The sequence below is a fragment of the Syzygium oleosum genome, unplaced genomic scaffold (assembly GCF_021117445.2).
Source record: "Syzygium oleosum isolate NSW1041296 unplaced genomic scaffold, Sole_v2.1 Sole_v2.41, whole genome shotgun sequence".
NCBI classification, from domain to species: domain Eukaryota; kingdom Viridiplantae; phylum Streptophyta; class Magnoliopsida; order Myrtales; family Myrtaceae; genus Syzygium; species Syzygium oleosum.
This window is the reverse complement of record NW_026607525.1, coordinates 1573043-1590471: the sequence shown is the minus strand read 5'-3', so window position 1 is coordinate 1590471 and position 17429 is coordinate 1573043. Positions and strand designations below refer to the sequence as shown.

The 17429-nt window shown below is 43.5% G+C and overlaps 1 protein-coding gene across 1 annotated transcript; it reads left to right on the top strand.

Annotated features, from left to right (window-relative positions):
* The first annotated feature begins 12593 nt into the window (after positions 1 to 12593).
* On the top strand, positions 12594 to 15676 carry LOC115671053 (leucine-rich repeat extensin-like protein 4). The gene is given in 2 exon segments (XM_056306055.1): positions 12594 to 14731; positions 14734 to 15676. Coding segments are annotated over 2 exon segments (2223 nt in total). The 5' UTR covers positions 12594 to 12753; the 3' UTR covers positions 14979 to 15676.
* The last annotated feature ends 1753 nt before the right edge of the window (positions 15677 to 17429 follow it).

The window sequence follows — 17429 nt, the reverse complement described above, 5'->3', positions numbered from 1 at the left end:
GTTTTTTGTCGATGACCCACAGATCAGTGAGTTGTCGGGCTCACCAGCTTTAAGCTGCTTTAATGGTACAACGCAACTTGCGGGACCGTCGAAGTTCAAACTCACTGCAACAAATTAATCTCTCTCACTCTCAAAAGTTAGCCATGGAGGGTTGCTTTTAAAGTCCATCTCTTTTGCTCCAACCAGACCAAGCTACTCTTGTGATAGTCGTCGCTTTACAGATGCTAAAGGGATACACATAAAGAAGGGTAGAGAGACTAGAGAGAGCAAACAGAACATCTAAAAGAAAAGAGAGATTCAAATTTGCTTTTCCAATTTTGCTTTACACCGAAGAACACCGCGTCCTTTCTCCCTTGGACATGCAACATCCTTGCATTGCATCCATCCATAACTTTGCCCTCTTTCTGTTTTTCGTTTTCCCTAATAATAATTTCCGAGTTTGACTTTCTCTATCGACTTGGGTAGCCTGGCAATTATTTAGCTGATAATCACTGCCAAGAATGTTCCCATCAGGCCAATCATTTGATCCATTCTTTTAATGAGGCATCATTTTCCGGCAAGAACATAGGCGGTCGCTTTGCTTTATAAGAACGACAAATAATCACCGGAACACATGCTAAGAAAGGAACAAAAGACAAAAGTGAAAGTAAAGAAAAAAACTAGGGTTTGCTGGGAGGCTGCTTATATCTTCTTGTTAAGGAGACAAATAATGCTGCAAAAATTAGCTGGCATTTATTCCAAAGTGAAAATAGTCCCTGGTCTTGGTGTGGTTTCAAGAGTACTTGGGCTATAACAACCACAGCTTTAGTAGATATAGAATGGCCCCAAGAATAATCCGTTGTTGTTCAATGATTTCGGATTCTTTGTTCTTACGTGCCGACATTTTTCAAGGACTGGATGCCTTTCTTCTTTTCTTGCTTCGATTTAACTTCTCTCGGGTTCACGCGAGATGAAAACAAAAGGTCGTGGAATTAAAACGAGCAAAAAGCTGATAACCCGTAGCTTCCCACATCAGAGTCCACATGTGACGCGGCCAAAAAGAAAGTGTCAGCTTATGAACACTCTGTTTTAACATCGGGGCATGTAGGACTAACATCTGCTGAACCAGTAAAATCTTCTGCTGAACCGCATTGTCTGTTCCATTCGTCTTGATGAGTAACTGATGTGTGTTGTTTTGCCTGAAGCCGAAGTGATCCTTTCAAACGAGCGTACGAGGGAAGCGTTAACCGTTAGGATAGCGTCGGTGCCTCCATTTCGAGGATGGAAAACGCAAGACAAAAATGTCAAAAGTAAAGCATAGAGTAGGGTTTGTACTAACACCATGTACAATGGTAAGAGAAAATTACCGAAGAAGTCTTGAACCTATTGCGCTTTTGTCAATTCAGTCATAACCTATTAATTATACCAATTGAGTCCTAAACATTTTTAGGTTTTGTCAATTGAGTCAATCCGGCCCATATTGACTGGAAGTCACTGACGTGGATGTCAGCCGTCCTTGGCCGATGTGGCACGGTCAAGGATAGCCGGCGCTGATGTGAACATTTTTAATAATATTTTGATTTTTATGATTATTTTCCTTTTCTTTACTTTTTTCTGGTTTTCAGAGTGAAGGCCGCGAGGCGTTGCGGCCCTAGCCCCAAGCCCTCAACGGCCATAGCTAAGGTCGGCCTATTGTACTTGTGCCAATTCAGTTTTAAACCTTATAATTGTACGATTGAGTCATAAACCTTTGTATTCCATCTTGCCAATTTTTGTCAGAAAATCGCTGATATGGATACTGGCCGTCCTACATGGCACGATTGACGCTGACGTGGACAAATTTTACAATTTTTTAAATTTTTTTCTGAATTTTTTAATAATTTTCTTTTCTTTTCTTTCTTTGTTTTTTTTCAACTCTGGGCCGGCGAGGGTCACGGGCCTTCGCCCATATCCAAGCAGGGGCCAACACCCTCACCTAGACCAGGCAGAGCGTCGCAACCCTCACTAGCCAATGGGCGAGGATGTCGGCCCTTGCCTAGATTTGGGCAAGGGCGCAGAGGCCCTCACCGACCCACATTTGCGAAGAAAAAAAATATATATATATAAAAAATTGTTCACGTCAATGCTGACCGTACCTCGTAAGACTGCTAGCGTTCATGTTAGCAATTTTGGGCCAAAATTGATTGAATGAACTGCATTAGCAAATGGTTGAAAGGTTGAGGACTTAATTGGCATAATCGAAAGATTTAGGATTAAATTAGTACAAGTGTAATAGGTTTAAGATTTTGTTTTAGTACTTTTCCCTACTTTAGCACTTCTCGGATGTCGGTCTGGGGAGGTTATCTTAAGTTGAGATGCGCCTTAGCTGTAAGCCACCCCGCATTAGCATGCACTTAGCTATTCGAACGAATCATCTATGAGAGTCAACAAGAGCAAAACTCAATATGCTTGAAGGCTTTGGAATGTTGAGAATTCACCTGATCTGATCATTAACGGAGCAAATCAAGAATACATATCCCCCCTAATCATAATGCGATGATTGACCGAGCCGAGGGGAATGTTTGCCAGCAAAACACTTCTAAAGAACTGTCGAATTCACAGGATTTCTTCCACTAAACAATTCTTATTCCAATGCCAACATTCTCTGAACATGGATTTAGAAGAATCATTGCAAATGTTGACCCAAAAACTGGTGAAGAATTCCGGTGCAAAGAACTTAAGCTAACTTGCCTCCACGTTCTAGATCCGGACTTGGTACTTTTTTTTTTCTCCTTAGTATAACATGAAATTCGAAGTCATGCGAAATGTCAACCTCACCCACGCTCCAAGACCCACCCATCACGAAGCAATCAAAGGCTGGATCCCGTGCGCGACGACGGTCTTCAATTCCTTTACTTTCTTCACAAAACGACAACGGTTCAAACGAGGGAAAGATCGGTCTGGGGGACGGGAACGCCGCGCCGGGTAAACCAATCATAGATTTCTTCGTCTTCTTCGAGAATGATAACGGTACGCAAGCTAAGAACGGGTCTGAGCTACGACGAAACCGTGTTCTTAAAAATACCTGGAGATTTCTAGGAATTGTAGGGACGGTCCATCTTCTTGCATTAATAAAGAAAGGGCATCTTATCTTCCAACTGCCTAGCGTACCCAATTCCTATTGATAGAGACGTAGAGACAACCACATGGGACTACTAGACTTAGACTATATGGCCACAACACAACCCACGCACAGTTGTTTGCAGGGTGGGGGTTTAGGACCACATATACCCCCCTTGTTCTCTTGTCAATTTGGGACATCATTCATTGGCCAGCTGAAAACCCTGTTCATGGCCGGTCTTGCTTGCTTTTTCTTCCCCGGATGCAACTGGATTCGAGAAAGCACCCAAAAATATCCGAAACCTGTTGTATGAATGTCGATAGAACTCTAAACCTTTCGATTTGATCAATTTAATCATAAATCTTTTAACGATTGGTCAGAATAGTCTTTCCGTGGCCTAAGCTCTAACGTGGACGCCTGCCGTCTACATGGCAAGACAAGCACTAACATGGATAATTTTTATAATTTTTTTTTCTTTTATTTTTGTCATTATTGTGGCTGACCGGCCGGAAGGACTACATTGGCAAATTGTCAAAATATTTAGAACCAAATTGACTAAATTGAAAGGTTTATGACTGAATTGGTATCTGTAAGATAGGGTTTATGACTTTTCCGGTAATTTTCCCACATAAGTGGTCATGAGAATAAATTGCGTATGGTTATATGAATCGGTCTCATCGCGCATGCGTTTTAATCTTAAGGGGCATGAAAATGATTCGCATAGATCACACACAAGTGTATAATTTCTTGTCTTGTACGACTAGGGAGATTTGTTCTAGGTACTTAAATTTTTTCAGACCATATATGCTGGCAAAAAGGCCTCCTCTAAAGAGTAGAGCGGTCTCTCCTCGCAAATGAGTCGGAATGATGGGGAAAGGTAGATCGAAATTTGTTGTGCAACTAATGGATAAGTTTTTTCTAGTAATATCACGAGGTATCCCGACTTTCGATTCAGTTAGTCACCGTGGATGAAAGTAGCCTACCGTGTCACGTTCATTGGGTAAAAAAGCCATTTAATGTGAGTAAGGCAAGAGGAAAAGTGCCCAAAAAGTCTTAAGCCTATTGTATTTGTGCAAATTCAGTCATAAACATTTTAATTGTACCAATTTAATCATAAACTTTTTCACATTTGGCCATTTGAGTTCCTCCGACCAATTTAGGCTAATGTGAATACCAGTGATCCTACGTGTCACAGCCGGCATTAACGTGGGCATTTTTAATAATTTGTTGGCATTTTTTCTTTTCTTTTTCTTTCTCTTCTCTTTCTGCCAGTGGCCGGCGAGCGCCGATGAGGGCCCCCCCTTACCAGATCTGGCAAGGGCGAGAGCCTGGCAACCGGCCACGACCACTGACAAAAAAAAAAGGGAAAGAGAAAAAGAAAATTATAAAAAAATCAAAAATTTTATTTAAAAAAATGTTCAAGTCATCATCAGTTGTGCCACGTAGGACAATTGCTATCCACATTAGTAATTTCTGGCCTAAATTGATCGGATAAACTCAATTGGCAAAACATGAAAATATTTACTATCAATTGGCACAATTGAAAGGTTTATGACTAAATTGGCACATATGCGATAGTTTTGGCCTGACCTACTTTGAATGAAAGACGACACAATTTAGATACAAATTTTGACACAACTGAACCATATAAGCTTACGGATTAAAGCATGAGGTATCGAAAACGTGGAATTGCTGACCTGTCCCAAACACACTCGATCACTCTCGATTGTTCCCCGAAGCTTATCTGGTCTGGATGCGAGTATATTCTACATGTAACATCATAGCCACATGGTATCCATGTTAGTAATTTTACTAGCAAAATTAACCAAATTTTGAAAGATTTTGAATTAAAATGCACCATTTATAAAAGAAATGAAAGTTCAATTTATTGGGTGATTATAATCAAAACTTGGTGATCCATTTATAAAATACATACAAATTATGGTATGTTATTTAGCACACTCTCAATTGTATAAACAAGGGATAATGAAATAAATGGTTCATAAACTTTGACCCAATGTATAATGTCGTCTTTAAACTGTAAATTCATTCAATATGGTCCTTAAACTTTACCTCAATGTGTAATGTGGTCCATGAACTTTTGGTACTTGTTTAATTTAGTCCAAAAACTATATGAAATATTCAATGTTATCCTTTTATTAATTCAAGTTTAGGAACAACATCAAACATTTTTATATAGTTTAAAGACTACATTTAACATATACCAAAAACCAAAACGAACAATTTAAAAGTTTAGGAAGGACATTGCATATTAAGCCAAAGTTTGAGGAACATATAGAACAAATTAAAAGTTCATGGATCACATTGCACATTGATTACTCAAGAACCTAGCGATTATCTAGGTCTTTATTGTGTTATACGCAATCAACTATACAAATCAAAAATGTCAAAAGCGTCCCCCACATCACTTGCTAAAAGGTCAGGCGTTATGATCTTGAAGATCTTCATTTAAAGCATGTTCGTACCTTAAAAATATGCTCTGCCTCTTTGCAGAGCGTGAGAATTGAGCCCCGTGCTTATGATATTAACGTCCCTACCCCTCCAATCCCTTTATCAGTAGATCCGCATGCCTATTGGCGCTCGCGTTCAATTTTGAAAGCGTGCTTTGTACGATGTTTTTAAACTATTTTTGAGCGAATTTAACTGGTGCCCGGGACATCTATTATACGAGATTTCTTGTCTGAAAAGCTTGATAAATCTTCCATTAAAAGTCAATGAACATGATTAAAACAAGGTCTTCAAAGGGCACCCAAATTAACAGGGCAGCGGTGAGTTTACCGGAATGACCCGGAGCATGATAGCCATCAATAGAGTGGGCCCCCCGCCCCCCCTTAGGCCCTTGCCGTGCCGACGCATGTAGCGGATCACATGACAATCTTAAATTCCGCCTAATTTTGTCCGTAATTTGCGTCCGACCTTTTCTCCTCTCTCTTTTCTAATTATTTATTATTTTATTATTTCGTCCGTTTTTGTTATGGCCGCGGTAATAATGATAATAATAATAATAATCACCCGCGTTTCCCGCTATCAACGCGTATTTCTTTTCCGCTAATACAAAGTCATACGTTCTAATTATAACATCCCACTTATTTACCTCCTTTTTTTTTCCTTCTTTTTTCTTAATTTTTAATTAGTATTGGAAACTATTTACCGCAATTTTTTATGTGGGTGGTACACCTGGGATCGGTTTGTCCGTGGGTGTGCCGGGACGACCGATAGATTTTCCACTGTTTGACCAATAAATATTTCGTTTTTTTATTTTATTTTCCGATTTTTTCCGAATTTTTGATTGGCGAAGTGGTGTCATGGGTATCATTTGATCTCAATGATTCGTGCCTCTAATTATGCGAGCGTTGGCGGTCCATTCACGCCACCTCTTCCATCTTTTTTTTTTTTTTCTTTTTCTCCTTTTTTTTTTTATTTTTTGCCCAACAATTTCGAAATGATAAATCCGAAATTCTAAGGTTGTGATCGTCCTTAAATTATATATATATAAAAAAAAATGGCATGTCGTGTCGTGTAAAAGTGACTTGCAATGTCGGTGGTGCTAATGGGAGTATGTCTAGCGACAGCTTGGGGTATTGACTAGGAATTCGATATTCCTTAGCTTCTCCAAATAAACTAAACCGTTAGACTTAAAGCATTAGATTATGAAAGATTTTGTTAAATGAAAGGTGCTGGAGGAACTCGTCAAAATATGCGGATAGAAAGAAGTTTTTGTCGTTTTTGAAAGTGCTGTTTTGCTCGCTGATATAACGAAATTATAAATATTTTCTTTGTTAGATATGAGCGGTGTCCATCGCTCGTGACAAGTAAAGAAAATTATATTTTTAACGGGATCGGCATCATTAAATACATAAAAGGGGGTGATGTTGCCATTTTGTTAAAATCTTTCTTGACCATCGTATTTTACACATTAAAAAAAGAAGGGACTGCAATCCAAAAGTGCCGTTTTTGTCACGTTGAATGGTTCTCGAGCCAATTGAGTTAGTCTCAAGGAAGGAAGATTACAAACCGATCTCGCTTTCCATTACGTGACAGAAGCTTCCGAACAAAGATACATGCAAAATCTGAAGTTTGATTTTGGACTTTGCGATGGAAGATGGTGCGAATTGGAAGAAACACCGCCGATTTGTCGCTCTCCATGATGCTCCCACTTGCTTGCGTGTTTCTTTCCCATCACTTTCGTATGTATGAACGAAGAAATTCTCGATCCATGGAGTATTGGGTTTTGTCAAATTCATACATGATTTTATTTTTGAAATCGAACCCATTCCTTTCGAGGAAAAAATAAATGATCATCGAGCCCTCCGACAATTGTCGAATACAAGGTGTAATTCGAGAAATCTATCACCAATACTGAATAATATCTAGACCACCGGGTTTGACTGGACTCTTATGGGATCCGATTAAGATCCCTTTATTTTCAAGGGTCCACATTAAATTTGATATATATATAAATATATTGCGCTCGTACAATAATTAACAAGATTCTTTAATATTATAATTTTTTCTCAAAAAATCCGGATTAAAATAAAAAAGAGGTGTTTGTGAAAATTAAAAAAAAAAGGCCAAAATTGACTTTTCGTAGATGTGCGAGTGGCGGGCGATAATTACGAGCCCCTCGCGTGGTCAAAGCGGATGAAGCCTTCATGCCACGTGGGCCCCATCACCACCACCCATCCTCCTCTCTCTCTCTCTCTCTCTCTCTCTCTCGCTCGCGCGTTGCGCAGCTGATGCACTGGGTCGCATCACGGACGACGAGGCGACGACGACGAGATGGAGGCTCCGGATGACGACACGTGTCGCTGTACCGCGGTACAGCTGGGCTGCCGGCTGGCACCGTTGTCCGGTTACGTGTGCGGTACGGCCCCACGCGCCTTCCCGTGACGTGGACCGCGGGTTAGGGGCGGGCTTACAGTGAATAAATCCCGAATTAAATTTATTTTTTTTTAGCGAATTAATTTATTGATAAGTAGGTATTTTATTCGCTTTTTTTTTTGTTTCTTTTTGGCCCAAATTGGCGTACCCTAAATATTCACATCGAAGCTTCCCGGTAAAAAGGGCACTCGATACTAATATTCCAATAAAATAATTATTCGATGAGTTTGACTATTAAAAATTGTCGAATGAGTTCTTCGAAAAAAGAAAAAAAAGAAAAAGAATTGCTCCCTTCTTTTCCTGTTTTTGTGCCCCGTTTGCTGTAAAGGGAAGAGACCAATTTCGAGACATTCGATAAATAATTTTTATGCATTTTGCAATTCACAGGTTGTGACGACATATTAATTACATCATGGCTTTGATAAAAAATTCGAGAGCCGGAATTTATCGATAAATTTTCTTGATAGAAAATAGTGAAGACAGGGGAACCGACTCTAATAGGTACGGGATGATAAGCAATTTCTATTTTATAGTGCTATCGTAAATAGTTGTAGTGTGAATATACGGCCGAGTCACTAATTCCAAAGCCGGATTTCCAGGACACGTAATCATATTATATCATATACGTTATTAATGAATTTCCAATTTTTTTTTTCCGAGAATTGTCGATGGAAATTTTCATCTGGTGGAGGTAAGTATTCGGAAATTAGTTTTCAAATAACACATAAGCGCGTTTTGGTCCCGACCAGCAAGTAGCCACTTGCTTGAAATTTTTTTTTCCTTTTTTTTAATTCCCGAGAAATAGTCTGACCAAAAAATTTAAAAAACAATCGCGAGAAATGGCAATTTAGTAATTAACGAGTTCTTTCTCCCCCGCAAATTGAAACGGAATTTGGGTGCGGCGCGACGCGCGAGGGCGACGGTGCACCAACCTAGCGTGGGGTCCCTTTCCAACGGCGACGATGAGCATGACGCCGTGGGGCCGGCCCCACGGAATTAAAACCCCCCTTTCTTTCATGCGACGCCGTTTTCTGGATATCGAACCCCACGATGTAATTAGCGAAAATGACTCATCAAAAGTGTAGACGAAAAGGGTACGTAGGCCAAATTAAAAAAAAAAGAAAAGAAAAAAAGAAATAGACATGGGGAAATTCATTAGTGAGACCGGCGGCCCGGCCGATGTTAGTTGTAACTCGGGACTGAATTGTAGATTTATCGAGTTGTAATGTATGTGGCGTCGTAACGTTCATGCCTGGTGCAACGGGTTTGGAAAATCGCGACGCCTTAAAATTGGGTGGACCTGCTTCTCGAAAGCCGACATAAATTGTCGTACAACGAAAGCGCGTAGCTCTAAAGGCGCCATAGCTGTGAGGCGATTGTCGAACAGCTCGTAAAGGCAGCAAAACCCCTTTTCACTGTCGAGGTTGCTCGTCGGGAATAAAAAAAAACGTATCATTAAATGGTATCTAATAGCCACCGACCCAAAATGCGGAAATACATGCGACAGATGAAGAAAAAACAAGTAGTACAACGATGTAATTTCTTTTTATTTTTTGGTTGGTCAAATAGGTGATACGCATAATGTTGGCACGATAATTGCAGTTGATTTTACGCTTCTAAGCGTGCAATAATAGCACTAATTGAAATTTCCCGCTTCACATTAAACTAGCTAATAGACTATGTTTAAATGGCTTAGTGGGGCCTGGCCTAAGCATGATTAACCTAAATTAAGTAACGTGCCCATGTTGGTAAAAAAACGAAGAAAGGAGAGGCGATAAATCATTGGAGATTTGATGCTTTCCTGCTTTCTTAAGCGAAGAAAGAGCTTTTTCCAGTCACCTGCCTACCGCCCCCTCGCATGTTCGATGGCTCTCTTTCGTTTGGGTTTTTTACCCCCATTATTAGCAAATAAATAGTCGGGATAAGTGCGTTGATTTTACGCTTCTAAGCGCGCAATAATAGCACTAATTGAAATTTCCCGCTTCACATTAAACTAGCTAATAGACTATGTTTAAATGGCTTAGTGGGGCCTGGCCTAACGCATCAAGCGGCATGATTAACCTAAATTAAGTAACGTGCCCATGTTGGTTAAAAAACGAAGAAAGGAGAGGCGATAAATCATTGGAGATTTGATGCTTTCCTGCTTTCTTAAGCGAAAAAAAGAGCTTTTTCCAGTCACCTGCCTACCGCCCCCCTCGCATGTTCGATGGCTCTCTTTCGTTTGGGTTTTTTACCCCCATTATTAGCAAATAAATAGTCGTTATAAATTATACATACTCGCTTATATAAATTCAATATAATTATATACGAATCGTAATTATTTTAAAATATTTTTCTAGCAATATTAGGTACAAAATATTTAATGGAGGTTTGGCTTTTAAACCGTTGGGCGAGCTTCCTTTACGTTTAAAAATGGTACAATTCGCTCCTCTTTTTTCGGTTTTTTTGGCCTTTTGATTTTATAATCCATGATGGCCTCTCTCTTCTTTTTTTTTTTTTAAAGCCGAATATGATATAATTACCCTTGACCATTGACCGGAACGCTTCCAAAGGTTAGTTGGAGCGCGTCCAGGCCTCGAGTGGACGTTATCTTTATTCGTGTTTTTCTTTTACCAGTATACGGAAATATCACATGAATAATGCACGCAAAATTAGAAGGAAAATCATAGCGTTTTGTTAATTATAAATACTATTTGTTTTTACGATACCAAAAAAAAAAACCTTGATGAAAAGGATTAAACAGTGCGTTTGAAAACTGTTTAACTTTCAACAAATCGATTTTATATTTTTACTATAGCATCCGAGATTCGAGATAACGTCGGACACTTCTTTTTGCGATTAAACATATTCGAACCCATAATCCACGTCCCTTCCCATGTGTTTCGAAACGAGAAATGGATTTCGATTAAGCACGGCCTTTGTTTATTTCGTGAAAAACAAATGATTCGAAAAAATAACTTTCCTAAAAATGATCATTTACGAAAACGAATGGACGGAAAATATTTTTATCATCCATGAAAATGTTCAGACATAAATCGCTATATGGATTAATTATTTCAAGCAATATAAATAATTACTTTTAAAGAAAATATTTTGTAAATCATTAACATTTCGTGAAACCAGCACTGCCTTTATCATGATATTTCCACGGCAAAGGGGCGGGATCGAAACGATGGCGCGGCTTCCACTTTCGGCACAGAAGACCAAAAAAAAATAGAAAAAAAACAACACGGTTTTGTTCAACAGTAGGATAAAGCAGCGCGATGGGGGCAATTACGTAATTGCACAGATCGTTACCTCGGTTGGCAAATTTTTCATTTGAGTCCCAGAGAGCCATCTGATTTTGACAAATGACGCGACGCCCAAACGGACTCCCCGAAACCCTCTTGTCCAGGTCACCGCTCCGAACCGAATTCCTGTTCTTCTTCTTTTTTTTTTTAAATTAGAAATAAATAATATTTACGAAAGCAAAAGAGAAGAACGAAAAGTCGGTGAGTCTCGTGAACGCGAGCGCACTTTGCCCGCCGGCGACCGGCCTTCGGACCTTTTCCCCCAGCGCCGGCGACGAAAGGTCGCCGGAATCCGGCGGCACCACCGGCTCGCAGTCGCAGTGATTAATCCACCCCCACCAATGATTAGTTTTCCCGAAACATCATTACAGACCAACCCCAATAAATAATGGGTCGCCCCTTTACAAGAAAGGAGGAAAAAAAAGAGGAAAAAAAAAGGAAAGAAATTATTGCACCCTCAGTTTGCTTTGAGCTACTTATAATTTGAAAATGGGAAATTGACGAGTTGGGAATAGGATTTTACAGAAGAAGAAGAAGAAGAATAAAGGCCACCACCGTCTCACGAGAGACGGAAGTTCCCCCACGGAAAAAATTAAAAACGAAAATTGAAAGATTTAAAGAGAGGAAGAAAGTCGAGACGGAGAGGGAATAATGACATAAACAGTTCCTGAACTTTGACCTAATGTGCAATATAATCCGTGAATTTTTAATTTATTCAATGTAGTCCCCAAATTTCAACCAGAGTTCAATGTGATAAATTGGATTTTTAATTTGTTCAATGTAATCTCCGAGCTATACGAAAATGTTCAACGCAATCTCCAAACTTGAATCAATTGAAGGGACTATATTGAACTTTTCCATATAGTTCATCGACTAAATTGATGGTGACATTGAACAAATTAAAAGTTCAGGAATCACATTACGCGTTGGGCCAAAATTCATGAGCCGTTCGTGCCATTTTCCCGTCGAGAGGAAAATTGCCATAGAATATTATTATAAAGAAAAAGGAATCGAAGTAAAATGAAAAGATAGAAAGAGGGAGAAAGTTAGAGAGAGAGAGAGAGAGGGAGAGAAAGTTAGAGAGAGAATCTGGTGGGCTTTTGAGCTGTGATTTAGCTGTCCGTCGATGCATTATTTTCTCGCGTCTCCACACTTCCCCCCTCTCACTTCACAGTTCACGCGCACATCCTCCCCCCACCACCCCCAAAAATCCCCTAGAAAAAACCCTTCTCCTTCTCCCCCTTCCCTTTCTCTCTCCTCTCCAGACAAACACACACGCACCCCAACTCTCTCTCTTCTGCTCGCCCACGCTTTCTCTCTCTAGCGCTCCCCCCCCCCGCAGATCTCGCGAGCTCCGGCCGGCGGACGAACCCACATTGCTGCAGTCCAGAGGGAGAGAGTGACGGGGACGCTGCCCACCGAGAGAGAGGCACCGGCGCAAAAAAAGTGGCATTCTTTCCGTCCTCAGATGCCGCACGTGCGATGAAGAAGACGACGACCCATCTCTTCCTCCTCGCCTCCTCCTCCCTCCTCCTCCTCCTCTGCGCCGCCGCCGCCGCCGCCGCCTCCGCCTCGTCGGAGCGCCTCCCGGTGAGCTCCCATGGCGGCCTCACCGACGCCGAAGCCACGTACATCAAGCAGCGCCAGCTGCTCTACTACCGGGACGAGTTCGGCGACCGGGGCGAGCACGTCGCCGTCGACCCGTCCCTCGCCTTCGAGAACCCCCGGATCCGTAGCGCCTACGTAGCCCTCCAGGCGTGGAAGCAGGCCATCCTCTCCGACCCCAACAACTGCACCGCCGACTGGGTCGGATCCGACGTGTGCGGATACACGGGCGTGTTCTGCGCCCCCGCCCCCGACGACCCCAAGATCCGCACCGTCGCCGGCGTCGACCTCAACCACTGCGACATCGCCGGGTACCTCCCCGAGGAGCTCGGCCTCCTCGCCGACCTCGCATTGTTCCACATCAACTCCAACCGGATCTGCGGCACGGTGCCCCACAAGTTCGACCGCCTGAAGCTGCTGTTCGAGCTGGATCTGAGCAACAACCGGTTCGCCGGCAAGTTCCCGGCGGTGGTCCTGAGGCTGCCGTCGCTCAAGTTCCTGGATCTGAGGTTCAACGAGTTCGAAGGGACCGTCCCCAAGGAGCTCTTCGACAAGGACCTGGACGCCGTCTTCATCAACGACAACCGCTTCCGCTTCGAGCTACCGGACAATTTCGGCAACTCCCCCGTCTCCGTCATCGTCCTCGCCAACAACAAGTTCCACGGCTGCGTCCCCTCGAGCTTGGTCAACATGGCCAACCTCAACGAGATCATCTTCATGAACAACGGGCTGAGGTCGTGCCTGCCGACAGATATCGGGAGGCTCAAGAACGTGACGGTGTTCGACTTCAGCTACAACCAGCTGGTGGGGCCCCTGCCGGAAGGGGTCGGCGGGATGGTGAGCTTGGAGCAGCTGAATGTGGCTCACAACTTGCTGTCGGGGAAGATTCCGGCCGGCATCTGCGCGTTGCCCCGGTTGGAGAACTTCACTTTCTCGTACAATTTCTTCACCGGAGAGCCGCCGTCGTGCTTGAGGCTGCCGGACTTTGACGATCGGAGGAACTGCCTGCCGGATAGGCCGTTGCAGAGGTCGCCGGCGCAATGTAAGTCGTTCTTGTCCAAGCCTGTGGATTGCAGTGCCTTCCGGTGTACTCCTTTTGTGCCTTCTCTGCCCCCGCCTCCTCCGCCTCCACCTCCGGTGGTTCTCCCTTCGTCCCCGCCGCCCCCACCACCCCCTGTGCATTCACCTCCACCGCCGCCGCCACCAGTTTACTCGCCTCCGCCACCGCCACCATCGCCGCCACCGCCAGTTTACTCACCTCCCCCACCTCCACCACCCCCGCCACCAGTCTATTCACCTCCTCCGCCACCACCGCCGCCGCCATCGCCTCTACCTGTTTACTCTCCCCCGCCTCCTCCGCCATCTCCCCCGCCGCCTTCTCCACCACCACCATCACCTCCGCCTCCTTCACCTTCACCCCCTCCGCCAATTTACTGTCCCAAGCCACCACCTCCGCCACCGCCAGGCTCGCCTCCACCGCCATCTCCAGTATACTCACCCCCGCCACCGCCCACACCCACTCCGTACTACTATAATTCGCCTCCACCGCCGCCTCCTCCGCATCATTCACCACCCCCTCCGCCTCACTCACCACCACCACCTCCACATTCACCTCCGCCGCCATTCTATCCTTATCCTTCCCCACCTCCGCCATCACCATCCCCACCACCACCTGTCCATTCTCCTCCACCTCCATCGCCACCACCTTGTATAGAGCCTCCACCACCACCTCCGCCTCCATGTGTTGAATATTCGCCCCCTCCACCCTCACCCTCACCACCACCACCGACCCATTACTTGCCACCACCATCTCCTTCACCACCACCTCCCCCAGTCTATGAATCACCACCACCCCCCACCCCCCAGTATATCCGTCCCCACCTCCACCCCCGCCAGTTTATCACCATTCACCCCCACCACCAGTTCATTACAGTTCACCCCCTCCACCACCAACCCAACCGCCTCCGCCACCAATCCCGTGCGAGACCCCGCCCCCATCTCCCTCGCCTCCGCCTCCACCTCCAGCACCAGCATACGAAGGGCCACTGCCGCCTATTGCCGGAGTCTCGTACGCCTCCCCTCCTCCACCACCCTTCTACTGATTCTTTTGAGAATTTTCCTCCTCTAACCTTGCCCCTCACCTAAGAATTACAATTCCAGTCAGTCCAGTGTGTTTCACTATTTGTTTCGTGCTCTCGACATCTCTTCTTCCTCTTGCCATCGGCGCTTCATTCCAATCCGATCCCCTTCTCTCTCTCTCTCTCTCTCTATGTGGGCAATTCTCGTCGCTCGCCGGAGATGGAAAATGGGATTGAGGAAAAAAGGGATCTTGTGCAGTTTTTAGATGTGATTTTTCCCCCTTAAGATGGTCTGTTGTTGAGGATGACACGAGGGAAAGAGGCGAAGGGACAAGAGACAGAGAGACAGGGAGGTAAGAGGAGATGGTCTCTTCTCTCCATATTTATTTGCAATTGTTATGCATAATCTCGAGATGTCAAATAAAATTTCCGGACAAAGAAAGGAGTAGGTTGCAGAGAAAGTGTATGTATAGGGATGATGATATCATGAATTTGGAGATCGATTTAATCGGGGGGGCCTTTTACTCGAAATCCAGGGGGCTGCTGTGCTAGTGCGGCTTGCTGTTTGTGGGGGGTTTATTGTTGTCTATCTCATTTTATAATCATACTTTTTGTTCATTTTTCTTTTCCTTCTTTTTCTTGATTTTTACAGTATAATCATGATGAACATTTTTACTTGTATCGATGTTGATTTCAGAATTATCATTCCTTTCCATTCCAAATTGGGTTCCTCTCTCTCTCTCTCTCTATGTAATCAGATTGATGATCATTCGCGCCCTCTAATTTGGGTAAAATTCTTTGTGCTCACATCGATCTGTTCCTTCTTTTTCGTCCAATGCTGAATGAATTGCCAGTGACTTGGGTGAATTACCCTCCTTTCTCGAAAGAGCTAGGGAACCAATGGTCATGTTTTGACCATTCTCACACTTCCTTAAAACACTTGTGAAAACTCTGCTCCAGACAAACCTGTTCTGATAGAGGAAGAACAAGAGCACGAAGGTGGGATCATCTGAGTGCCCATCTGGTGTTTGGTTGATAACATTCTGCTTTATCCTTTGCCTTCGAGAGCTGATTAGTGAGATCTCATCTTCTCTCTTCTGGTTCGTAATCAATTTGGGCCACCTCCCAAAAGCGATCTCGGTGGGACCTGAACTGGCCCCTTTTCTCAAGTTCCTCTCCCTTGATTGGCGCGACGTTTTCAAGTATTTCAAAGTCATTATCGGAATAAACTAGTGACATTGGGATTGATATCATGTGCACCCCTCTTAACGCAGGTTTTGAAATTACTTTAAAGACGAAACCTGTTCCTTCACGCTTACACTTTTCTCCTCTCCCCCCCCACCATTGGAATGTGTAATGGCGATCCCCCTTTGATCTCGCTAGAACCCTTTTTACCTTTCGCCATTTCATAATGTCAAAAAAGATCAAAAAGAAGAAAAGAAATTGAAAAAAACTCGAGCCATTAAGAAGCTGTGCAGACAACCCCGCTTCTGCGTCTGATGCTCTGCCTCATTAGTATATCCCCAGCTGGCCTCTCCCTTTTGACCAATGTCTCAGTCCTCGCGTAACTTTCTGAAAAAGAAGTTTTCAAGCATGCAGCTTTAAGCTTTTCCATAATTATTACTCTCTCAAGATGCAAAAAATCGAAACATAAATCCTCGAACGCTAGACAGAGTGTGTGTAGATCATAATGAAAGATTCTATAGGTCCGATAGAAATTCGATCTGACTTGATTTCGCAGAACGAGTTGTCCAACATGAGGCGTTGCGTTGGTGATTTGGGTGTGGGGATTGAGTGTGTTCAAATCTCTTCGGGAGGTTCTTTCTGGAACAAGGAAAAGATTTTGACCTTCGTTCACTTTGCTAGTGGGGGACAATAATGGGGCTCTGGTTACGATCACACTCCTTTCATTTTCGCCTGAGTTGCTACAATCCCATCTTTAAATCTTTGCAGGACTCGAGATCCAGTTGCTGTGCGGAAACCAAAATTCAATCCGATTCTCCACTTTTCAGCACTCGTACTCATCACCTTCCCACCGCAACTCGCAACTCGGTACTAAAACAACACTCGTTTTCGTACCATCCACTATGTAAAAATGACCTATCCCCATTTGCCATGCAACCCAACCAACCACTTCAAGAAAGCGATCACCACTCTCAGAACTCACGAGTCACACCAGGCATAATGAGCTGAGCATGGATCCAAAATGGGTTTTTCTCGGTAACAATGCCCAACTATGTTGATTCAATTGACCAATTCAGCCTACCGAAAATTGAAAATAAAAGGTAAAGAACTGTGCTCTGACCCAGTTGATTGTCCTACCAATGTGTCCCGGAATTCAGAATCTGTATTTGGCAACATCACTGATTACATTTCCTGTGAAATGGACAACCCCATGTGAGTGATGGTGTGGCATTTGTTTCTGTGCAAGTCCCTTTCTTGCCTAGAATCTCAATTCAAGGGCCACAGTTCGGA